Genomic DNA, 27,059 nt, shown 5'->3' on the forward strand with positions numbered 1-27,059 from the left:
GGAGCAGAAGAAATAAAGCTTAATTGTGCCTTTCGGTGTTTTAGTGCTTTTATTGTTTTTAGTTTGTTCCAAAAGTTGTTTATAAAATGTAAAAGGTTTTGGTTTTATCTTATGTAGTATATGGTATTTTCCAAATAAAATGATTTGCAAAATGAACTGTTCTTTACCTTCCAAAATGTCATTTTGAAAAGAAAAAAGCGCTTCAAATACGCATATTTATATCTTACACACCCCAATAATTTACTGGCTTTCGGAATCTTTCTATATATTTATATTCTATATATTTTTCTGTAAGGACAGTATGGCTAATACCAAGTAAACACACGTTTACTGTAGCAACAATAATAACTCTAGCTAAGATAAAGATAGATACTGTAGGACACCAACCGCTTGTATGTAGTTGTGGTCACATGGTACATGTTACTCTTCTCAGCGCGGATCATGATGAACCAGTTACAGTCGTTTGTGACTGCTGGATTTAATTCTTATATTTGAAACTTGATTTATACTGTGCAACATATCAGAAAGCGTCCTTGAATGCAGTTTAATAGAGGATTTGCAAGCGCCTGTCTTGTGTCTCTGCGCAGTTGTTGCGCCGCGCTGACGCTCACGCACGCGCAGTGAGCGCTGGCTGTATAGACGCCGTGACGTCATCACTGTATGTCGCCGTCCTGTGACTGTCCTGCTGCATCAGATTAATCTGATGTTATGATGGATAAACACCTCAAACCATCACTGCATCTCTGATCTTAGTACACGTACAGCGACATGGCGGAGGCAGATGGTGAGATTCATGTTTGTATGATCAGAATCATCGTGCACCTGCTCTGTGTGACATCCGTGTTATTATTATGGGTGTATTCTGATGCATGCAGGGTCTTTAATTATTTTTAGTTTATTCAAGCATGTGTGTTTTAACATTCTGCAGTCACACCACCTGTGACATCTGAGGGATATTACTGTAAGGCCTCTGCGTGCGTGAAGAAAGGTCCCTTGTGACCAACCCAAATGTTATACTGCTAAACTGGAACATATGATTATTAAACGATACTGCAAAAACTAGACACTGACATGTACCATGGTAGCATTCATTAATATATAAATATATACGGTAACACTTTATTTTACAGTGTCATTGTAACATATGTTACAAACCCTAATCCTAGTAACCCTATAGTAAGTGCATGTATTTACTTAATATTACTCAGTACTTAAGTGTCTAATTACACTGTAACAACGACACCTTAAAATAAAGTGTAACCAAATATACTTTGTACAAACAGCAGGAAAATGCTGGGAGTGCTTCTTGGGTGTAAAAATATGTAAATACCTCCGGTGCTCTTCAGTAAAGGGATCCAGATATATCTTGAGAAAAAGATCTGAGGCACTCAGGAGGATGAAGATTAAAAAGCCTTTATTAATCCATGGCTAGTCTCATAAAAATAAAAACATGCCTACGCGTTTCAGCCAACAAGGCTTTCGTCAGGGCACAAATATACTTTGTGTTTATATAATATATATTAGTGCTGTCAAATCGATTAATCGCACCTAACGTAAAAGTTTGTATTTATATAAAATACTAATATCATTTATATAATATGTTTATATATTGTGTGTATATATATATATATATATATATATATTAGTATTTTATATAAATACAAACTTTTACGTTAGGTGCGATTAATCGATTTGACAGCACTAATACAGACATATATATATATATATATATATATATATATATATATATATATATATATATATATATACAGTAATGGCATTTATATATATATATATATATACATATATATATAGTTTAATACCATTACTGTACTATAGTTCTGCTACAGTATTTTATAAGAATATGCATTTCATCAGCTGCATGTTGTTGCAATACTGTAATAATCACTTTCAGAAATGTTTCATTTTATTTTAAATAAACACTTATGCATACGTATAAAAAATACATATTAATATGGCTTGATAATCTGGCTGGTTCTGCGCAGGCACCAGCAGTGCGACTCCCACCGAGGAGATGAACGGCGCCGGGAACCTGATGGACTTCCTGGACGAGCCGTTCCCAGACGTCGGCACTTATGAGGACTTTCACACCATCGACTGGCTGAGAGAAAAATCCAGAGATACGGACAGACACCGGAAGGTAAAACACCCTGGCAGACGCTGATATTGTGATACACAATTTCTATTTTTGTAGCAGAGGTTTTGAATGTTGGTTTCAGACTCTTACTGCATCCTTACTATGCCATAAATTAGGATGTTGAATGAATTTTAGCCTCTAAACTAAAAGAATCGTGTATCTTCCTATTTTTGTTAATGTTCCTGGACCAATAACTGAACGTGCATTTGAATCATCAGTCAATCATCAGGTTTTGTGTGTTTGCAGATCACCAGTAAGAGTAAAGAGTCCATCTGGGAGTTGATCAAGAGTTTGCTGGACGCCTGGTCAGGATGGCTGGTGATGCTTCTGATTGGCCTGCTGTCAGGTGAAGAGACACGCCCACTTATGATGACATCACTGGCCAAAACGCTTAATTTTCAACATGTGTGTCTCGTCTAACGCAGGCACGCTGGCCGGAGTGATTGATCTGGCTGTGGATTGGATGACGGATCTGAAGGAAGGAGTGTGTTTGTCTGCGTTCTGGTACAGTCATGAGCAGTGTTGCTGGACGTCGAACGAGACGACCTTCGCCGACAGAGACAAATGTCCTCAGTGGCAGAAATGGGCTGAACTGATGACGGGATACACTGAGGTAGAGTGAGGAATAAGTTCAAACTCATTTTTACGCAATGGTTTTTTTTTTGCATTTATCCCAAGGCTGCATATGGCTTAGTGAAATTATCAATTAGCAAAGGCTGTGCTCATTTACATGCATATTTCCATCAAAATAAAGTTGCACTCTAATTATGATTATTGTTATTATTATTTTTTTATTTTTTTATAAATTACATATTATTTAATTATATTATTTTTCTTAAATACTAGATTTTTAAATTTTACAGTTAAAATATAAAAAGTTATAATATTTACAAAGTTTAAATATTTTTATTTTCTTATTTTGTTTAATATTTTTATTTTGTATACAAACAAACTTTTTTTTTTAAATCACATTTTAAATCACAATCGCAATTATTATCTGAAAAATAAATCTTAAATATTCGATTTTTTTATTTCACAATTCTTGTTTTGTTTTATATTTTTATTTAGGAAATTCTAATAATGGTATATTTATTATTAATTCTATCTTATTATTTTTATTATAAATATAAATAATAATTTAATAATAAATATAAATAATATTTTTTATTACATATATATATATATATTTTTTTATTTAATTTTATTATTATTACTATTATTATAGCCATATTGACATTTAATCACAAAAAAATTGCTCAAATTATGTGGCACTTTTTATCAATCTCAATTCTATTTTCCTCTCGTATCGTGCAGCCCTCGGCTGTGTTCGAAATCGCCCCCTATACCCTCATTCGTATGAAGTGAATGAAATTGAGTGAGTGAATTCGAACACATTCGGCGTGTGACTATCACAGTGCATTATGGGTATTCTCTAGCCATTGAGTGTACAACGGTTGTACGTTTTGTTATTGTGGTGCGATTGCTGTTTCCTCAAATAGTGCCCTATCTAAGGGTATAGGGAGCAATTTCAGACACAACCCGAGTTTGTAGTCTTCTTCATATTCTCTTATACGTATCTCTGTGTAATTGTGTGCTCAGGGCGCTGGAGTGTACGTGCTGAACTACTTCCTGTACGTGTTGTGGGCGCTCTTCTTCTCCTTCCTGGCCGTGTCTCTGGTGCGAGTGTTCGCGCCGTACGCCTGCGGATCAGGAATACCTGAGGTACACAAACTGAGCGCAGCTTATGCAAATGAGCTGTTATGGTGCGTTCAAGTCACTTTCTCGGAGTAAGATGGCGGTTAACTTTCTCTTAATTAATTACACAAAGATACAGCAAGGTTCTTAAACTCTAGTTCTAGAAAATGAAGAAGAAAGAAATGTGCATCAGGTGTGCTTTGCTTTTTTATGTTTTTAAAGGGGTGGTATAATGCCCTTTTCACAAGATGTAAAATAAGTCTCTGATGTCCCCAGAGTGTGTGTGAAGTTTTAGCTCAAAATACCCCACAGATATTTTTATATAGCATGTTAATATTGTCACTTTTTGAGGGTGAGCAAAAACACACCGTTTTTGTGTCTGTCCCTTTAAATGCAAATGAGCTGCTGCTCCCGGCACAGGGGGCGGAGCTTCAACAGCTCGTGTCCTTTTACCTCACACACACACGCACTGAAAATTTCAAAAACTTTTAGCCTTTTATGTTCAAACCGGAGTCAGACAATGATGGAGAGACTCAAGAAGAAGTGACGACATGTAGAAGCAACAGGACATTTCTGAATGGTTAGTTGATGAATTTATGAAGCTGATGTGTAGTTATCTTCTAGTCATTGATTAGCATATTCTGTCTTGATCATCTATAAATCGTGTTCTGGGGGCGGGGTTATGTAAATTCTAGGGTTGGTGATGTCACTAACCCGGGAGGAATGTGGTGTAGTCTCTACCAGCCGTTTGTTGTAGTCCTTAAAAAGCGATTTCTTTAAAAGCAAATATCTCCCTTTGCTTTGGACTTTGAGCGTTGTAACTTTGCAGATGTTGTTTATGCTCAAACAGCAACATTACACACTAACTAAAGTTAGAAAAGTCAAATCATAATCAACCACCCCTTTAATTAGTTTTTGAAGCCACTGCAAACTTTATTGTAACTATATTGTTATTAAAATGCCATCATATTCTGTGCAGAAAGTTTACTTCACTGAAAATAGACAAACCTGACAATATCACTGCTAAAAACCTTTAAAGAAAATCCACTCGTATTTACAACATTGTGGAGGCGTTCATGTGCATTCAACTCGTAAATACGATCTTCATGAGATGACTTGAACGCACCATTGTATTCATCGAGTGTGTTTGTGTGTGTTTGTGTGTGCAGATCAAGACGATCTTGAGTGGTTTCATCATCCGAGGGTATCTGGGGAAGTGGACGCTGCTCATAAAGACGGTCACGCTAGTGTTAGCCGTGTCGTCCGGTCTCAGTCTGGGGAAGGAAGGGCCGCTCGTTCACGTCGCCTGTTGCTGTGGGAATCTGTTCTGCAGCCTGTTCTCTAAATACAGCAAGAACGAGGGCAAGCGCAGAGAGGTGCGCAGATCTGCAGGATATTATACATGTTATTGATATGAGATATAATCTCCTGAAATCCTCTGCTTATGTTGGTTTGTTCCAGGTTTTGTCGGCAGCCGCGGCGGCAGGAGTGTCTGTTGCATTTGGAGCTCCAATCGGAGGAGTGCTTTTCAGCCTGGAGGAGGTGCGCACACACACACACACACACACACACACACACACACACACACACACACACACACACACACACACACACACACACACACACACTCTCACTCACTCACTCACACACACACACACACACACACACGCACGCACACACACACACACACACACACACTCACACACACACTCTTAATCACAAAACAGACACTATCACACAATCACTTAAACACACGCACGCACACACACACACACACACACACACACACACACACAGACTCACTCACTCACTCACTCACTCACTCACTCACACAGTCTCTCTCTCACACACACACACTCGGTCACTGTCTCTCACACACACTGTCAGACACAACACACACACACACACACACACACACACACACACAAACACTCACTCAGACACACACACACACACACACACACACAGACACAGACACAGACACACACACTCACTCACACAGTCTCTCACACAGTCTCTCACACACACACTGTCACACACACTCACAAAACACTTTCTCTCACACACACACAGAGAAACACACACACTCACACACACTATCTCAGACACTCTCTCTCTCACACACACAGACACACACACACACACACACGCACACTGTGTCACACACATACACACACACACATGCACACTGTCACACACGCACACACTTACTCAGACATATACTCACACACACACACACACACACACACACTCACTCACTCACTCACTCACACAAACACACACACATCCTTGTACATCTACAAAAATGCCACAGAGTTTACCCATGATGCTGTGTGTCTGCAGGTCAGTTATTATTTCCCGCTGAAGACACTGTGGCGTTCTTTCTTTGCTGCACTGGTGGCGGCCTTCACTCTGCGCTCCATCAACCCGTTCGGCAACAACCGTCTGGTGCTGTTCTACGTGGAGTATCACACACCCTGGTACATGGCGGAGCTGGTGCCCTTCATCCTGCTGGGTGTGTTCGGGGGCCTCTGGGGGACCCTGTTCATCCGCGGGAACATCGCCTGGTGCCGGCGCCGAAAGACCACACTACTGGGCAAGTATCCCGTGCTGGAGGTCATCGTGGTCACGGGAATCACGGCTATCCTGGCCTTCCCGAACCCGTACACACGGCGGAGCACGAGCGAGCTGATCTCAGAGCTGTTCAACGACTGCGGAGCGCTGGAGTCTTCACAACTCTGCGATTACATCAACAATCCCAACACGACCCGTCCCGTGGACGACATCCCGGACAGACCCGCCGGGCCCGGCGTTTACAGCGCCCTCTGGCAGCTCACGCTCGCGCTCGTCTTCAAGATAGTCATCACCATCTTCACATTTGGCATGAAGGTGAGGGTGATGGCTTTCTCACGTCTCAAAGGCGATGGTGTTATTTATATGATATTAGAGCTGCATGATACATAAACAATAATACATTTACATGCGTAATACATAAATAAAACTGAGAATCACGTTTTTGTTTCGTTTAAAATAGAGATTACGATTGTGAACAGACAACTAAATAAAATAACATGTAAATTACCAGAGGTTCTGACAAAATATTAAGCAGTCTATTTTAAAATGTTTAATTCATTAGAATTAATTTTTAAAAGAAATTGGTTTGAATGATTGATTCAATCACTTACTCATAATGAATCAGTGTTTTTGAACAAATCTCTTGAAATGAATGATTCAATGACTCACTCATAAATACCGGTACTTCACATGTTTCAATACTGAATGAATCAGCATTTTTTAACAGATCTCTTTAATAAATGGTTCAGTGACTCACTCAGAAAGACTTCACTTTCAATACTGGATGAATCAGCGTTTCTGAACGAATCTCTTGAATAAATAATTCAATGACTCACTCATAAAATACTTAACATGTTTCAATACTGGATAATTCAGCGTTTTTGAATGAATCTCTTGAATAAATAATTCAATGACTCACTCATAAATACTTCATGTTTCAATACTGGATGAATCAGTGTTTTTGAATGAATCTCTTGAATAATTCAATGACTCACTCATAAATACTTAACATGTTTCAATACTGGATAATTCAGCGTTTTTGAATGAATCTCTTGAATGAATGATTCAATGACTCACTCATAAAATACTTCACGTTTCAATACTGGATGAATCAGCGTTTTTGAACGAATCTCTTGAATGACCGATTCAATGACAAATACATTGAAGTATCGTGTCTATTAATGGGTAAAACTACAGTAACGTCTTCAGCTAATCAGCTTGAGATCCTTTCATCTAAACTGGTTATATCTCTGATGTTTTATGAGCAGTATGATAATCTATATCTCTTTTTTAGTTATGAGAAAGAATCATATTCATCGACACGCAGAGCCGAAGCACAACAAAAACAATGTTTTTCTGCAAAATGCATGCAGTTTTTTAACCGTTAGAGGGCCAAAAGTTACAATGCTCCTTTAAAGTTCAATAGATGCATGATTTTTCCAAAGTCAACGAGTCATGTTAAATAATTGTGGTCACAATATTTACCAAAATAGTCATGATTTTGGCCATAACCGAGCAGCACTAATGTCATCCTCGTCACCTGATGTTCCCCCTCAGATCCCCTCGGGTCTGTTCATTCCCAGTATGGCGGTGGGTGCCATCGCTGGGCGTATCGTGGGCATTGCAGTGGAGCAGATGGCGTACCATCATCATGACTGGATCATATTTAAGAACTGGTGCCGCCCGGGCGCTGATTGTGTGACGCCGGGTTTATACGCCATGGTCGGCGCCGCTGCATGTTTAGGTAAGACATTACATATCAATTTCTTCAGATCAAGATGTGGTTTATAAGTGAAAGTTTTGCTGATTAACACTATTGGTCAAAAGTGTTTGTAATGTCTTTGTAAGAAGTCTCTTCTGCTTTATTTAATCAAAAATGCAGTAAAAATATTATTGCAATTTAAAATCACAGTTTTCTATGTGAATATACAGTGAAACGTAATTTATTCCTGTGACCAAAGTCTTCAGAGTCACATGATCCTTCAGAAATCATTCTAATATGATGATTTAGAAACATTTATGATTATTATCAATGCTGATAACCATTTAACAGCTGCGTCATATTTTTGTGGAAACCTTGATACACTTCCATTTAAAATTTTGGGTTAAGATAAAAAAAGAAAAAAAAAAAGGAGTTAATGCTTTTATTCAGCAAAGACACAAAATGTTTGAAAGACATTTATCTTACAAAAGATTTCTGTTTCAAATAAATGCGGTTCTTTTGAACTTTCCATTAATTCCATGAACAAAACTAAATGTTTCACAGTTTCCACAAAGATATGAAGCTGTTTTCAACATTGATAATAATCAGAAGTGTTTCTTGTGCATCAAATCATCATATTAGAATGATTTCTGAAGGATCATGTGACACTGAAGACTGGAGTAATGATGCTGAAAACACAGCTTTGATCTCAGGAATAAAATACACTTTACTATATATTCACATAGAAAACAGCTGTTTTAATCTAGAAAAATATTTAGGTTTTTTTACTGTATTTTTGATCAAATAAATGGAGCACGGTGAGCAGAAGAGACCGGTAGTGTAGATCACGAGCCGGTGAAGTGCAGAAGTGAAGTGTTTGTCTGTTGTCCAGGCGGCGTGACGCGTATGACGGTCTCTCTGGTGGTCATCATGTTCGAGTTGACCGGCGGTCTGGAGTACATCGTTCCTCTGATGGCGGCCGCCGTCACCAGTAAGTGGGTGGCCGACGCGTTCGGTAAGGAGGGCATTTATGAAGCTCACATCCAGCTCAACGGCTACCCGTACCTGGACCAGGACGAGTTCACGCACCGCACGCTGGCCACCGACGTGATGCGCCCGCGCCGAAACGAGCCTCCGCTGTCGGTGCTCACGCAGGACAGCACCACCGTGGAGGACGTGGAGACGCTCATCAAGGAGACCGACTACAACGGCTTTCCTGTGGTCGTCTCGAGGGAATCCGAGAGACTCATCGGCTTCGTGCAGAGACGGGATCTTATCCTGGCCATCAGTAAGACACACACTCATCAGCACACACACACACTCACGTGACCACAAAATACCAGCCTACGCTTCCTCCATCACCTAATCTGATGTGTCTTTATATACGATTGTTTTAGTTTGAACTCTACTTTGGCTTGAACGTGCTGCACACTTGTTGATTTTTCAGTTTACGAACCTTAACTAATTTAACATCGGATGGTATGGCACAAGTTGGTATGATTCTTTACTTTGGTTCAAATTCCTCAATGGTTGTGAAAAAAAAAAGGTTTTAGTTAACAGTAATAACCTAGATTTAATTGAATTAATTATACACTACGGTCTAAAGTTCGGTGTCGGTAAGATTGTTTAACGTTTTTGAAAGAAGTCTCTTCTGCTCACCAAGGCTGCGTTTATTTGTTTAAAAAATACAGTAAAAATAGTGAAATATTATTACAATTATTACACAGCTGTTTTCTATGTGAATATATTGTAAAATGTAATTTATTCCTGTGATCAAAGCTGAATTTTCAGTGTATGATCCTTCAGAAATCATTATAATATGATGATTTGCTGCTCAAGAAACATTTTTGATTATTATTAAACAGTTAAATATTCTTTAAGAATATAATAATCTTTTAATATTCTGGTTCAAGAGGAATCATTGAATCAGTTTCAAAATCTGCATTTTTGCTTCTCACGAGTATGAAAACAAGAAACAAAGGAATCTTGTACATCATATACATGTAAGTGGCGAATACTCTGTCCTAGTATGAAATACTGTATGATGTTAATAATGGTAAATCTATCGCCGTCTGCTTGACCTTTCCTCAGAAACGGCGCGTCAGAAGCAGGACGGTGTGGTGAGTAACTCCGTGGTGTATTTCACCGAAGACGCTCCACAGATTCCTGCAACGAACCCTCAGCCTCTGAAACTGAGACGCATCCTGAATCTGAGTCCCTTCACCGTCACCGATCACACGCCCATGGAGACGGTGGTGGACATCTTCCGCAAGCTGGGTCTCCGCCAGTGTCTGGTCACACGCAGCGGGTGAGAATAACTGTTTTTAGGCAACTAATAATTAAAAAATGCATATGTTTAGATTAGTTTATCTCAGAACCAGGGTTTGAAATTAACTTCGGCCATTCAGAACCTCTACTAGCCAAAAATAAGAAAGAAAAAAAGAAATAAACCAGATTAACTACGTCACAGCTTTTATATATATATATATATATATATATATATATATATATATATATATATATATGTGTGTGTGTGTGTATATATGTATATTATAAAATTTGTATTTCATACATTCATCAAACATTTTTACTCGCATTTGATGGGTGTTAATTTTAATCCCTGGTCAGAAAGTATATGTGATGTTTAAAGGGGGCCTATTCTACAAAATTCACTTTTCTAAGGTGTTTGAACACAGATGTGTGTCCACAGTAAACAACCAGCCTATAATGGAAAAAATCCACCCACTCGTTTTATAATCAATGAGTTGAATTAACTTAACTCCACAATAACTACATACATTTATCCACAAACCATTCAGAAACGTCCAGTTGCATTCAGAAGTTGTAAGTTCGAACATGCTACCGACAATTTTGGCTGCGTGAGATTCTCCAGTTTTGTAGTTGCTGGAGTATCTGAAGCACGAGCTGTAAAGGCTCCGCCCTCTTCTGGAAAGGGGCCGGGTAGCAGCAGCTCATTTGCATTTAAAGGGACACACACAAAAACGGCGTGTTTTTGCTCACACCCAAATTGGGGCAAATTTGACAAGCTTTAATAAATAATCTGTGGGGTATTTTTAGCTGAAACTTCAGACACATTCTGGGGACACCTGAGACTTATTTTACATCTTGTGAAAAGGGGGATAAATAGGTTCCCTTTCAAATACACTAGGTATGGCCAATGAGATTTTGCAGTGGGCGGGGCTTCCGAGCACATTGCCTCAGAAAAAGACATCATGTTGCAGCCATTGCTTTAGTTTAGAGGATGAACTAGTTACTTGATTTGGCAATGTTATAAATTACTTTTCAAAAGTTTGAGGTCAGTAATTAATCCTTTTATTCAGTAAGGACACATTAAATTGATCAAAAGTGACAGTAATGATATTTCTTTTGAACTTTCTGTTCATCAAAGAATCCTGAAAAACCAAATGTATCACAAAAATCCACAAAAATATTAATCTGCTTTGAACATTATCATAAATGTGTCTTGAGCAGCAAATCATCATATTAGAATGACTTCTGAAGGATCATGTGACACTGAAGACTGGAGTAATGATGCTGAAAATTCAGCTTTGATCACAGGAATAAATTACATTTTACTATATATATATTCACATAGAAAACTGATATTTTAAATTATAATAATATTTCACTTTTTTTTACTGTATTTTTGATCAAATAAAAGCAGCCTTGGTGAGCAGAAGAGATAAAACGTACCGAGTGTGTACATGTCATTATAACCTATATAAACTATTATATGTCATATAAACTATATATACATGATGTTGTTCAGCTTCCTGGCTTAAAGCTGAAATGCATTTTGACAGATTAAATCAGGCTAACAAACAGGTGTGATAAAATCACCTTAAAAAACATGAGCTGTGTCTAATCAGATAATGGTTTAAACGGTTGATGACTAAACTACTGTTTCTCTTACATCAGACGTTTGCTTGGAATCATTACTAAGAAGGATGTTCTGCGTCACATGGCACAAATGATGAACCAGGATCCCGAATCGATCATGTTCAACTAGCAGAACCTGAACAAAGTGAACCGTCACAATCCTGTTGTTACTAAACTCACATGTTCATGTGGCCAAAACAGGATGGAGTGTAGATATGAGTGTTGGTTTCCTCTGTTGTTGTTTTGTTGATTTCTTTTTATTTTTTTTACAGCTGCTTTTGCCATATTTATATTTAACGTGCACTACTGTAAACCGATGATCAAGCTGATGATTTGCATTGAAAATGCAAAGACATTATGACAGGTTTTACTGTGTTTTCGAAGCAAAAGCTGCTATACAGGACACGAGGTGTGCAAAATGAAGTTCGTTTCATTGGTATGTCCGTTTTTTGTGAGTTTATTATATTTGTTTACTAAATAATATATCACAATGCTAAAGGTCAAAATGGAAAAAATAATCCAGAACACTAATCCTAATCCGCTGTAAATACGATAGTGAGCGTTTCTTCCAACACTAAGTTTATGTGTTTTGTCCTTATTTATTCATTCAATGTGAATGTTAGTTTTGATCAACAATGGTGATATTTTTTTTTCTCTTGTATTGAAACATGAATATTGTCATTGTTAAAGAAACACTGCATCTGTTACAGATATTAATGTCCAACTGCTACTCCAGTTCAGCACATAAAACTGAGGGTGTTATAATAATAAAAAAATATTATTAATAAATAGTATTGTCATTGCATTATTTTATTATACTCTTTAATTAAAAAAATATTTTCACAAAGTACAATGAAAATGATACATGACTTAAAAGACACAGCGAGTTAAATGCTTTTGTACGTTTTTTTTTTTCTATAAAAACGTTTAGAAAATTGAGAACTGTAGCACTTACACATAAATGTGCATATATTTATGTATTCAATGCAGAAGAATGTTGAAGTACAAAAATTACAGAAGAATAATCTTCTACTGCGCGTCTTTGTACAGTAACTTTTACAGGTCACAGTTTAATAGAAACAAACTCTTAACATGACAGACTTAATAGACCACATTAGAACAACACCAGGGCGAGTAAATTATGACTAAATTTTTATTTTAACGTGAACTATCCCTTTAGCGAAGATTATTAAATGCTATCAAAATATATTGCTTATAGTAAGGTCATGTTAAATAATGCATTAAATAATGTTAAAAAATGAGACCTTATTGTAAAGTGTTACCAAAAAACGTTAATAAAATATGGGATAAGGATACAGTATGCAATGATGAACATTTCAAACAGTAGTATGCTACATTGTCACATGTGAGTGGCGTCTAGTTATCATTTCTGAAGTAAAATTGTTATACTGCTTTTTCAAATAATATAGTAAAAAAACAAGGATTAGTTCACTTTCAAAAAATGTTTTTGCTGATAATTTACTCACCCTGATGTCATCCAAGATATCCATGTCTTTCTTTCTTCAGTCTAAAAGAAATGAAGGTTTTTGAGGAAAACATTCCAGGATTTTTCTCCACAGAATGGACTTCAGTGGCAACCAACTATTCCAATGTTCAAAGAAGGTTCAAATGTCCGTCTCAATGCAGCTTCAAATTAAATTATATATTAAATTATATACTTTTTAACCACAAATGCTCGTCGTGTGCCATCTCTGAGATGTGCCACGTATTGCATCATCACGTTGGAAAGGTCACGCGTCACGTCATCTAAGTTATTTGTCTGTGTACTCCGGTTCAGAAAGGAGGGAAGGACGAAAAATGTCATCTCATTTTCTCCTCCAACTTCAAAAATCGTCCGACATCTTTGTTTTAATTTATTATTATTATTATTTTATTTTTTTTAGTGACCTTTCCAACGTGATGACGTGATACGTGGCGCATCTCAGAGATGCTACAAGACGGGCATTTGTGGTTAAAAAGTATATATATATATATATATATTTAATTTTTTTAAATGTCCGATCGTTTTGCTGGATGAGACTCTTATTTCTCGACTGGGATCGTGTCGAGACTTTGAAGCTGCATTGAGATGGACATTTGAACCTTCAAACCATTGGTTGCCATTGAAGTCCATTATATGGAGAAAAATCCTGGAATGTTTTCCTCAAAAACCTTAAATTCTTTTCGAATGAAGAGAGAAAGACATGGATATCTTGGATGACATCGGGGGGGGTGAGTAAATTATCAGCAATTTTTTTTTTTTAAAGTGAACTAATCCTTTAATAATCCTGGTTCATATCTGTTCCAGTTAACTTATCATGGTGGAAATGTAAAGTCGGGTGCATCAGGTCATCCAGGTACACGATATCCACACTGCGTACTAACTCTAACTCAGGGGAACTGAGACTATCGTCGGCAGAGGGCCGATCGGAGGAGGTTTGTACTTCTCCAAACGCATTAACCTGCGGAGAATATCGTCCCGATCTGTCGGCCAGCTGTAGACGTGTGTGTTCTGCAGCCAGGTGGGAACGTAACTCTGAGGACGAGAAGACAACAGGTCCTGCGTCAGACCTTGCTATGTTTGCAAATAGAAGCTGAAATTGATATTTTGCTTCGTGAGTTTATTAGACGGTGAAGAGTAGAGAACCCGTGTGGGACTAGATTAACCGGTTTAGTGCATTAGAAGCTTACAAACATGCTTTGATTTGCTGAAATGCTTCGGGTAAAAGTCACACCTGTTGAACTTCACAAACCTTTTTGGCCCCTGGGAACAGAATAGGAATGAACCTGTAGTTCCTGCAGCCGTTCTGAATGAATTCGCTCTGCAGCTGATGGAGGGAATCAAACACATCAGCAGATAGTATTAGTATGTGTGTTTAACAGACAAAAGCAGAGCAACACACTCCCTTCACCAAACCCTCGCGATTATGTTGTCAGGCTTGTTTTGTCACACATATTCTTCACACCCAGAATGCATTGTAATGGCCTCAGTGAAATATTTCTTCCAAGAAATTATTTTATTCAAACCTTAAGAGCAGCTATTAAAATAATTTCATTTAATTACATTTTATTTTAATGCATTCAATATTTGTGTGCAATGTATTTTTGTTCGTATTAAAATATCACATTGCATGCTCACATTAAACTCCACTGGAATCAGCAAGAGTATCAATAATTATTATTATTATCATTGCTATTATTATTATTATTATTATTTGAATGCATTGACTATTTCTCTGTGCAATCTATGTTTGTGCTTATTAAATATCACATTGCATGCTCACACTAAACTTGGAATCAGCAAAAGTATTAATAATAATAATAAATATTATTTTAATGCATTCAATGTTTGTGTGTGCAATGCATTTGTGCTTTATCACACTGCATGCTCACGTTAACCCTTAAACAGGCAAGAGCAGAAAATGATAAGCAACAAATACTTTCATGTCATTTTTTATATCATCTGGACTTAAGTAAATCATATCCAAAAGAATTTTTGAAAAATGTTTTGTATTTTGGATGTTGTGAGTTGTGAGTCCCAGATCACATTGCCTGTTTAGGGTATAAAAAAAAGGACCAAATCTATAACTGTAACTGCCATTGCATGTTTAACACAATTATATCCTATATGTCAACTCATATAATGTTGACATATTATATATCATTGGAAAGCATACAAACTCAAGATTCAGCCTGTGAAAACCGTTTTGAAATCGGACCTTGCGTTACTATAAAAATGGTAAAATAAATTTGGTAAAATGGTAATTTTTTTTGGATTTAGGTCAGGCTGACTAATTGATCACAGATAACTTGAAGCAAATCATGTGACCAGCATACTCAAGACAGACAGGCTGTATCAGTTTAACCTGTACATTTTATAATTTGTAAAAAACAAAATACCAAGATTGTTACAAAAATGAATACCAAGTTAATCCCTTTTTTATACCCAAAAGTGGCAATGTGACTCAGGTGTAACATATATTTCAAAACGTGCTAAATAACAACATGAACAACATTTTTATAAGTTTTATTTTTCAGCACCTTAAGACAATGTTCATACTTAATGTAAGCAGTGTTAGTATTATTTTTTCAAAAGAAAAGTAAGTTTAATATATATTTACTTATCTCAGAATCTGAATGTCCTGCACCACTGGCAGCCATGTTGGATTTAGGTCAGGCTGACTAATTAATCACAACATTTTTTTAAACAAATCATGTGACCAGCATACTCAAGACAGACCAGGCTGTGATAAATGATAAAAGGATTTGATGAAAAAAATCATTCTTACGCCCCAAAAGAGACGACAAAAACTATGTTACGCCCAGATCACATTGCCAGGTTTAGGGTTACAGGAATCAGCTGAGATTGTTCGCAGGTTGTGGAGCAGAGCGTATATATTTTTGTGTACGTGAACGTTATTTTCTGACCTGTTTGTGGATGTACACTGTGTTTGACGTTCTCTCGTCACTGTCCATATTGATATTAATGCCTGATATTGTCTCGTAATACCTCAAGCTGATGATGATGATGATTAGGTAGTCTTTCTGCAGAGAGAGAGAGAGAGAGAGAGAGAGAGACACTCTGTAATTGTAGGAGTTTAGATGAGGCCACTGATGATGTCACTTCCTGTGTCTGTATATTTACCTCATTGAGATATCTCTCCATGCAGTCGATCTTACTGATGCTGTTCAGCTGTTGCTCAAAAACATCGATCTGTGTGCACAAAGACTCAAGAATCAGTCCAAACCCACTTTACCTATGTCTAGATTCATTAGAAAACTGTGTTTTTAAATGATTAATCGCTGTACATGCGTGTCAAAGCCGTTGTTCCTGAGCAAAGCCACAAACTTAATGATCTCCTTCAGATGCTCTTCACTGTCGGCCTCGTATGTGACAAACACTTTCCCTGTGTGGGGAAAAATAAACGGCACACGTGAAAGAGCGAAACATCTGAGGCTTCAGCATTTAACCTGGCTGTATTGTCGTTATTCTAGGTCATTTGGTTGTGTTGACAGGAAGTAGAACTCACTCTGTTCCTGTGACAGGTGTGTGATACACTGACTGGCCTGTCTGGGGTTCAGAGATGCATGACCACTGAGGACACACACATACAGAAGTTACACCTCAGCAAACACTGCGTGAGTAGATTGACATGATTGTAAACTTTTACAATTTGAAAGCTTCATTAGTTGTTTCAACAATGGAATAAATATAAATATATATATATACTTTCACTACAGCTGAGGCATGTTAAAGGATCAAATATAGCCCAGAAATAAGTAAAATTAAATTTATCGGGGTTCAAGCTATTAAGGCCTTTAAGGGTTTTTAAGCACAAAAGCATCAAAAGTTATCAGGTTTTATTTAGCAAGCATGTAACCACTGACATAATAGATGAAAAAGACCATTTACAGCCAATACAGGCAATGTACCATAGGAAATATATGGTTTTAAAGCTTTTTAACAGTTAAAGCGCCACCTATGGTCCGATCTCCATAAAATTTGGCATGCTTGTTAATGATGTTATGTCACATATGCTCACCAATTTTTGTGAAGTTCTGAGTTTTCATTTAGGATTTATAGGATTTTTAATGTATTTTGCCACGCCCATTTTATAAATGACCCTATTACAGCCACCCTAATGCAAAAGTTCAACTTTTTTTCCGATAATTATTGATAATATCTCACAATTGTGAATTTGTATCTCATAATTCTAATAAAAAAGTCAGAATTGCTTGTAGAATTGCGGTTCTCGGTACCAATTTCAATACCATTGCAAAAATTGTTGGAACCATTTTTCTCTTTGTATTTGTTTTTATTTATTTATGATGCTGATGATAATACTTATAAGTACATAATAGGCTACAACAGCATCTAGCCTTCAAATGTTTATAAGTAAACATTGTTTATAAAAATATCAAGTGAAAAATTAGTAATAAAATGATTTTAAAGAAACCTACATATTACATAGAACAAGTGACAGGTCTATTCGTTTATTTGAGTGGTGTTGAGTGGACTCTGACATACTAAAACGCCTCTGATTGGCCAGTGCGTTCACACACTCAACTGTGATTGGCTATAATGATCAACACTTTAAAAACACGTTGTAAATAGAAACCGTTGACGCTCTTCACACAGCGCTTACACACATTCGCACAGAAAGCGTTTTTCCATTTCAATGCGCTACTTTTCCATTGTTTTTCCATGTAAACACGCTAGTTGGACGTCTTTAACCGTTGCGCTCGGGTCTCGTATCTTCTGCAGCATCTCTCGCACGACACAGCGTTCTAACACACGGCGCTAAAGTACCTACTAATACTGCAGAAATGCTGTATCGTCACATTTTTTTAATTTCTGCACCGAAGTACGGCACTTTTGACAACCCTAATATAAACTGAATTCTTGCAATTCCAAAAACTTGCCATTCTGACTTTTTGAGATAAACTCGCAATTGCAAGAAATGCAAATTAATTGTGAATGAATTCTGATTTGAAAGCAATGACTGGACCATACGTGTTCAGTTGTTGTAATATGGGCAGGTAAAAGGACTCACTTTTCAGAATATCCACTTCGTGTATCCACTTGTCTGTACTGCATCAGACCTGCAAAATAAAGCAAACAAAAATGTAGACGCATAGAATACACTCATAAAGCAGTGATTCTGAGAGTTCATGGTTGAGTCTGTCATTTACTCGCCATTGTGTTTTTATGACCCACTTATTAGGCTGTTTTTGTCCATAAACGCTTCAAAATGATTGCATTTAGATGCCTTGTGTCAGGTTTGATAGTGTCACATGAACAAATGCAACATGGCAAGTTCTCATACTCAACCACATCAACATTTTGTCCCTTTTTTGTGCACTTTGAACAGCTTTTACTTTCGGTTTAAGGCCACTTTTGTTTCAAAGAAGAAAGAAAGTCACAACATAGAGGTGAGTATGATGGGTGGAACATATTTCTTTCCATTTCTCTCAATTAGAACAAACACATTTTACAACTTGCTTTAGTAATCCATAGTTTTTTTTAGAAAACTCTCCAGAAATCAAAATATGCATCTGGAGAACCTATATTTTCAATTAGGCCATATTTTCAATATTTTAACCTCCAAAGGAACCATATACTCACTCAAGAACCCTATAAAAACAACAAAAAAGGCATCTTTGATGAACAAAGTGCTGCATTTAAATCTTTAAGTTGAAGAATAATTCCATTCAAAAGTTTGGGGTCTGTAATATTTTTTTGAAAGAAGTCTCTTCTGCTCACCAAGGCTGCATTTATTTGATCAAAAATACAGTAAAACCAGTGAAATATTATTACAATTTAAAATAGCTGTTTTCTATGTGAATATATAATTTATTCCTGTGATCAAAGCAGAATTTTCAGCATCATTACTCCAGTCTTCAGTGTCACATGATCCTTCAGAAATCATTCTAATATGATGAGTTGATGCTCAAGACACATTTATTTTTAAGATTGTTTGATGAATAGAAAGTTCAAAAGTACAACATTTTGAAATGGAAATCGTTTGGGTTACACTTTATTTTAAGGTGTCATTGTTACAGTGTAATTATATATTTAAGTACTGAGTAATATTAAGCAACTACATGTACTTACTATAGGGTTAGGGTGTGGCTGAGGGTTAGTTGCATGTAATTATGCATAATTTACTATTATTACTATGGTAAGTACATGTAACATGTAACAAGGACACTGTAAAATAAAGTGGGTTACACTATTTTAAGGTGTCATTGTAAGTATATATTTAAGTACTAAGTAATAATAACTAACTACATACTTACTATAGGGTTAGGGTAGGATTAGGGTTTGGTTGAGGGTTAATTGCATGTAATTATGCATAATTTACTGTTATTGCTACGGTAAGTACATGTAACAAGGACACTGTAAAATAAAGTGTTACCATCTTTTGTTACATTATAAATGTCTTTACTGTCATAATGCATCCTTACTGAAAAAAAGCAACCCCAAACTTTCGAACGCTATAGTAAGTTTCTCCTGTAACGCACCTGAGGGTCTGAAGGGCAGCTGATGTCCCGGACTGGAGCCGCAGTGATGATGAAAGGGGGTCATGTGACGTGGAGGAGGGCGACACGGACCACAACACTGCATGTAAGCGCCGGGGTTCGAGGGCGAGGGATAGTGGTGCGTGTTCACAGACGGAGGAAACGAATGTAATGATCCTGGATGCTCTAGACTCGGGCTACAACTGCCTGGAAGAGAGTGAGGCCTGCTGGGAAAAAACGAGCCGCTCTCTGAGAGTGTGTGATAGATCGCAGAGGGAAGACAGGAGGGAAGACTGTGAGGAGAACCCGAGGACAACCAGTCATTGTGATCGTCCCAGCTGGGGAAGGGCGTACGCTGATGGGCGTACGGGGAAGAGTGAGGGTAACTCTCGGCGTTATGCTGGTGAATAATCTGCATGGTTGTGGAACGGTTATTGGTGACGTCTGGGTGCAGGTCTGACTCAAAATCTTCACTCGTGGTTTCGTCATTCTCCTCTGGACAGTTTAGAGATGAGTACTGATGGGCCATGTGGGTCAGGTATCTGTATAAAAGATGAGAAACAGCACATTAATTTCTTTTGTGGTTTTGTGCGGAGCCCCTAACGGGACTACCCTGGAAATCCAGAGTTCTCGCGAGAGCACAAGTTGAATTTGCTCAGCGAGTTTACTCTGGCGTCCAGTAATGATGCTTATTTAAAGGGGTGGTATAATACCCTTTTCACAAGATGTAAAATATGTATTTTGAGTGTGTATGTGAAGTTTTAGCTCAAAATACCCCACAGATATTTTTATATAGCATGTTAAAATTGTCACTTTTTGAGGGTGAGCAAAAACGCACCGTTTTTGTGTCTGACCCTTTAAATGCAAATGAGCTACTGCTCCCGGCACAGGGGGCAGAGCCTCAACAGCTCGTGTCCTTTTACCTCACACACACACGCACTGAAAATTTCTAAAACTTTTAGCCTTTTAATGTTTAAACCGGAGTCACACAATGATGGAGAGACTCAAGAAGAAGTGACAACATGTAGAAGCAACAGGACATTTCTGAATGGTTAGTTGATGAATTTATGTAGCTGATGTGTAGTTATCTTCTTGTCATTGATTAGCATATTCTGTCTTGATAATCTATAAATCGTGTTCAGGGGGCGGGGTTTATGTAAATTTTAGGGTTGGTGATGTCACTAACCCGGGAGGAATGTGGTGTAGTCTCTACCAGCCGTTTGTTGTAGTCCTTAAAAAGCGATTTCTTTAAAAGCAAATATCTCCCTTTGCTTTGAACTTTGAGCGTTGTAACTTTGCAGATGTTGTTTATGCTCAAACAGCAACATTACACACTGACTAAAGTTAGAAAAGTCAAATCATATTCAACCACCCCTTTAAATATGCCCTTGTATCCGAGCTGCACCAATCACATCGGGTTATCTGATGTAGGCGGGCCAGAGGCGAGATGACGACAGCGCTGTGACGTCGAAGTCATTAGTAAACATTGCAAGATGGCTATGGATGAACACCAGTTGTTTGAAACAGCTTTGGTCGCTACAATGAACGAGTTAGACTTGGCTTTTTATCTAAAACAGGAACAGAAGACGCCGCTCGAATCCTTCCTTTGCAAGAAGGGCGTTTTTGCTGTTTTGCCGACCGGATACGGCAAGAGTCTAATCTACCAGTTAGCTCCGCTGGTAGCTAAGCGATAACTTGTTGTGATTGGTCGTAATGTTATCCAATTATTGCAGTGAGATTTTCAAATGCATGCTTGGTGCCGCCCCTCGAGCTGGCCGATTTTCATTAGTCGACGCCAGACCATTAATCTTTCAGATTTAGGTCTGGATTTCCAGGCTATGATGGAACATGGTGATGGAAAAAATATGAGATGGGAGGAAAATTTGTATATCAATGCTTTTGTGTTCACTCACAAAACTTTCGTGATGGAAATAATATTGAGAGAGAGAGAGAGAATGCAAATGTCTTGCGAGCTAATGTAAAGTTTCTCAGGGGAATGCAATAGTTTTGCAAGCCATTATTTATGAGAAGTGCCATGGGATTTATAGAGACCACAGAGAGTCAGGAACTTTTACGTCTCATCTGTGCTTTTTCCAGTGTAGTTTCCCTATCATCTTTCGCACCGGGTTGTTATAGGGTGCTTTCACTAGGACTTTTGGAGTTCGGTTCGTTTGGATGATGTGAACGCTGTTTTCCAAACCGTACCAGAGTCCGCATAAAAAGGATGGACTGGGGTACGGTTCATGTGAACTCTGGTATCATACTAAATCACGGAAGTGAACCGCTATTGATGACGTATGATTCGACAAATCTATGACTGCATCCAAAATCGCACACTTCCCTACTATACAGTAGGCGAAATACAGTGTGTAACAAAAGAAGATTCACAGTACTCATAAAACAGTAGGCTAAAAGTAACTGGATGACCAAGTATACGATAGACACTTTACTGTCCCATGAGGCCACGGGAGATGATTTGTGAATGGCAGTGACAGGTCACATGATAATGACAATATGGCAAATGTAGTATGTCCAGATTATATTCACACTACACGCATTCATACTATATAGAACATAGAACATACTTTTTTAGTGGTCGCGAAGTAATCATTTATTCAAAATAGTTCCTACTCAAGAGAGTATGCGATTTTGGACGAACTAAATGTTCTCTTAGGGCCATTTTCCTGGTCAGTATGAACTCTGAAGAGACGTAAGTCGGCAGAAAGCGACGTAGCATGCAACAACTCCGCAGCATGAAGGTTAAGAAGTGCCTGGACTTTGGCGTCGGTCCATCTATCGTGGTTTTCCATGTTCGTGGAGTTCGTATATGTAAATTATGTTTACACGGCTTCTTTTTTTTTTTTTTAATGGCGGGTGCCGGTGTTTCGAATGCATTCGGTCAATCAGCGTACACTTACGTCACTGGTAGGTCCTGTCGTGCTGGGTTAGACCTGACTCTGAAGTAGGAGCTCCTTTAGTCCCCACAAAAGGTGTTCCTACAACTAAAATCATTCCCATTTCCAAGGGTTGTGTCCAAAACTGCCCCCTATAGCCTTAAATAGGGCACTTTTTGAGGGAACAGACATTTGTAGTGGTATCCGAAACCATAGTGCACTCATTCAATCCCACAATGCACCGCTACAATGAGTATACAACCAATGTACACTCAATGGCTAGAGAATACCCATAATGCACTGTGAGAGTCGATGGTCAGAAGATTCAATGTGGGTACAGCGTAATTTCATACTGGTATAAATGATTATTAAATTGTTTAAATAAGGTTTATACAAGACAGAGTTCAAGATCAATCTTTTTATTACTACTGGAGCTGCCAGATTGCTAAGTTTCAAATGTCTATTAAACAACAAGCACAAACTAAGCAAAAGCGGCAGCCCTTCCTCGTTTTTTATTCACTCCTTCAACTGGACTATATTAAGTGGACTAACGTAGGGAATTCAAGAATTTACACAAAGTGCAATTTTTTTTTTATTATCATCACCATGCCAACCTTTGGGGGTTCATAGTTTTGAGATTTAATGAATGAATATTCATTAATAAATAAAAAAAATCATTTATTCTGCTTTATGTCACTCCACATTCATATGCTGTTGTTTTATCTGTGAAATATAACATAAAACATGCTTGACTTTCAATTGCAACAACCGATCAGTGAGCGCAACAACACAAAAACCCAATTAAAGAATCATAACAGAAGTTCATAGTGTATTAAAGAAATTCTTTGTTTTGGATGAAAAAAAGCCTAAAAAGGTTTTGTCCTCCTGACTCCCACGCTCACGATAATCTGTTGTTGTAGGCAAACAAAGAGTATGCATTTTAAGTATGTATGTCGGTTAAATACCGACTCCATTGCAAGAGTCTACATGTGACATGTTTGTAAAACAGAGCATGTGGAGTTGACATAACGCATTAAGTGCTACTCATACAATAAGGGACTGCAGTTATTTTAATGCATATGTGTTCAGTCACAAGCGCATGTTTGCACATGCATGAACAGTGAATCTTCACAGACTGACAGAAACCAAGATGACTTCTGAAAGCTGCCAGTGACCAGGTATGGCGGCATAAAGAGGTCAGAACTGTTTTCTACTGGGAAAAAAAATAGGCCTTAGTGTAACATCCACCCATGCAGCGTCCCTAAATAGGACACACTGCATTATGACTCTTTATCTGTGTGCCAAGATTCTGCAGCTCAAGCAAAACTGTGCAGACCACAAGACGGAGAGATTTTGCCATGCAAGCAGTTACACAAAACACCAACCTTTATACAGTTACACAAAAGATCAACCTTTATACAGTTACACAAAACATCAGCCTTTATAGATCATGATTCGGTCTTACTAAGCGTGACGAATGTAGTGAAGTGGAGATGGTTTATCAGTTTTCAATGCAAAGCAAAGTCAATAAAAATGAGGCAAAAGGAAGAAATCATTCGGCAGGAAGAGTCGGTTTGATAAAGAAAAGACGAGTATTTGTGCTTTATCACTGATAATCTGATTCAAATGTTTCCAGACACTTGACAAATAAAATGATAGTGTTGGATAAGCTACTATTTACATCTTTAACAGTGTAATTCGACTACTGTACTAATTACTCTCTCTAAAAAGTATTGCATTACTTTATAAGTCCCAAATCAACCTCGACCAGTTGAACAACAATACAAGGATAGTCATGAAACGGCTCTTTTAATTCTTTAAAATAAACAACATACAATTGCATACGTTATTCTTGCGCTGATGTGTAAAGGGAGAAGGTGACATCAAAAACATACATTTTAACATTACATTTTGATGTAATGAACTGTAATGAAAGCACAGAAAAATGTATTGTAATCCCTTACTTAACTTTTTCAAGGGAATATATTTGGAATGAAAAAATCATTTGTATGGATATTTTTAAAAAGTATGATCAATATTTTATTATATAGGCTACTATATTTGAGGAACAGGCAACATTCTGATGGTTTGCACTATATGAAAAAAGAAATGACATGTTATGCCCTAAAATAATATGAAATTAGTTTCTCGTCGTTATGTGACTTTTATTATTTCTGAAACTTGATAAACTCACCTGAGCGCGAGCAGCAGGAGTCACAGTCACTTCAGGAAGTCAGACAGTTCTTTCATTTGACATTTCAGTTCTTGTTTTCTCCCTTTTGACAACGATTTAGACAGAATATAACGCATATTTCGATAATAACTTAATATGTCAGCATTCAATGCCAAACGACATGTTATCAGAGAGCGTTTGGATTCGTGTGTGTCGTCGGAGGAAGATAATGATGATGGGAGGAGTAAAATAAATAACGCGTGCACACATGATGAACAGCTGTTGTTGAGCGCCAAACATGTTATAAAACTTTATATTTTTACATTTTTTTAATTCTTTTTACTTGACGTTGGTGAAAAAGAATTTTTAACAAGCATTTGGGTAATCTGCATTTCAGAATTTATTTAAATAAAAATGAAGGCGCAAGGAGTATGGCAAGCCGATTTAACATTTATTCATTTCGGGGGTTCACCACTTTTGAATAAGAAACAATACCAAGTCTATAAAACTCGTCAAAACTCAGCGAATCACAAGAAGCGTGTCGGTGAGAACACTAATTTAAACAGCATACACGCACCCGAACTTGACTGGACATCACATTTTTGACATTTTTGATTCTGCTTTCAATCGTAATGCAACGGACCGGTCTACTGGACATAAATTAAGCCTTTAAATAAAAGGGTTATTGGGCTGTTTACACTGTCATATACAATAAAAGAGCCTGCACAGCAACAGGAAATAGAAATTAACACAAAAAACCTGCCTAGTGCCTACCTTACACAACACCGACGGTGGTCTTGCGCTCAGGACTAGAGCAGCTGCGAATTATTAAATTTTTTTTTTTTGAGGCTGCTGACGAATTCTTTCTACACGCACACACAATATGACGTCACACTCTGCGCATATGTTTTAAAAAACATAATTTAACATAAATAGTCCTAACACCTTTTAAATAGCCCACTTAAAGTGTTTATTACAAATACATTACCAAATGCTTAATATTAATAAATAATAATGAACAAAATTTTGTGTTACATTTACAATCCTGATATGAACTCCTGATATCAACAATTATACACTAGTTACAATGCTAATTATTGACATCAGGAATTAGATTTCTACTAGTAACAATGGCAATTTTTGATTTCAGGAATTACATTTCCACTAGTAAAAATTTTAATTCTTGATATCTTTTGTATTTTCACTAGCTAAATGTCATCATAGACATTCGAATTCAATTGTTGATGTCAAGAATTTCTTTCTTTCTAGTTGAAATTCTAATTTCACATATCAGAAATACAATTCTTACTAGTAAAATATAATATTCATAAATATAAATGATATAAATAAAAATATGTATAAACTCAATTTTCACCAGTTGAAATGTTAATTCTTGATATCTGTAAATGTATTTCACCATGTTACATCTGTTATTTCTGATATATGAAAATGTATTTCTAATAGCAATAATTAGGAGAGTCATTTCAGATGTCTAATAATAGTTTTTTTTTACTGGTAACAATCACATTACAGATATCAGAAATTAACATTGTCACTAGTGACAGTCGAATTATTGATATAAAATTTTTTTTTTTTTTTTTTTACTAGTAGCAATTCAATTGTTTATATCAAGAACAGACATTGCCACTATTAACCACGCAATCATTGATGTTAAAAAAATATGATTTTTACTAGTAAAATTGGAATTTCAACTAGTAAGAAATCAATTCCTTGATTGATATCAACAATTGATTTTTAATGGTAGCCTATGGTGAGATTTAACTAGTGAAAATACAATTACAGATATCAAATATTTATAATTTTTACTAGTTAAAATATTAAATTCTTGATATCAATAATTCGTATTTCTGCGAGTGATGAAGTCATTGTTGATATCAAGAATTAACATTTTTACTAGTAGAAATCTAATTCCTGATATCA

General features: G+C 37.0%; 2 protein-coding genes across 3 annotated transcripts in view; one reads left to right on the top strand and one right to left on the bottom strand.

The window, feature by feature from the left end:
* The first annotated feature begins 633 nt into the window (after positions 1-633).
* The window catches only part of clcn4 (chloride channel, voltage-sensitive 4), a 75,035-nt gene continuing 48,609 nt past the window's right edge, over positions 634-27,059 (top strand). The window contains exons 1-12 of one of the 2 annotated variants that reach the window (XM_084395098.1): positions 634-784; positions 2,007-2,161; positions 2,405-2,504; positions 2,584-2,771; positions 3,758-3,880; positions 5,023-5,229; positions 5,315-5,395; positions 6,197-6,742; positions 7,985-8,171; positions 9,022-9,417; positions 10,221-10,437; positions 12,069-12,528. In XM_084395098.1, the coding sequence (XP_084251224.1) occupies positions 769-784; positions 2,007-2,161; positions 2,405-2,504; positions 2,584-2,771; positions 3,758-3,880; positions 5,023-5,229; positions 5,315-5,395; positions 6,197-6,742; positions 7,985-8,171; positions 9,022-9,417; positions 10,221-10,437; positions 12,069-12,159 (2,307 nt within the window). In that variant the 5' untranslated portion in view covers positions 634-768 and the 3' untranslated portion in view covers positions 12,160-12,528. Of the gene's footprint in view, positions 785-2,006; positions 2,162-2,404; positions 2,505-2,583; positions 2,772-3,757; positions 3,881-5,022; positions 5,230-5,314; positions 5,396-6,196; positions 6,743-7,984; positions 8,172-9,021; positions 9,624-10,220; positions 10,438-12,068; positions 12,529-27,059 lie in introns of those variants that run through there. The other variant, XR_014625851.1, reaches the window with a different exon arrangement.
* Positions 14,312-25,311, bottom strand: traf3ip2b (TRAF3 interacting protein 2b). Its single transcript, XM_084395099.1, has 9 exons — positions 25,140-25,311; positions 20,055-20,593; positions 18,584-18,632; positions 17,060-17,124; positions 16,839-16,936; positions 16,675-16,743; positions 16,458-16,574; positions 14,783-14,857; positions 14,312-14,565 (listed from the first exon to the last, which is right to left on the bottom strand). Exons 2-9 carry the CDS (start codon positions 20,578-20,580, stop codon positions 14,416-14,418), a joined length of 1,149 nt encoding a protein of 382 aa, XP_084251225.1. The 5' UTR covers positions 20,581-20,593; positions 25,140-25,311; the 3' UTR covers positions 14,312-14,415.

The sequence above is a fragment of the Rutilus rutilus genome (assembly GCF_951802725.1).
Source record: "Rutilus rutilus genome assembly, chromosome: 22".
NCBI lineage: Eukaryota > Metazoa > Chordata > Actinopteri > Cypriniformes > Leuciscidae > Rutilus > Rutilus rutilus.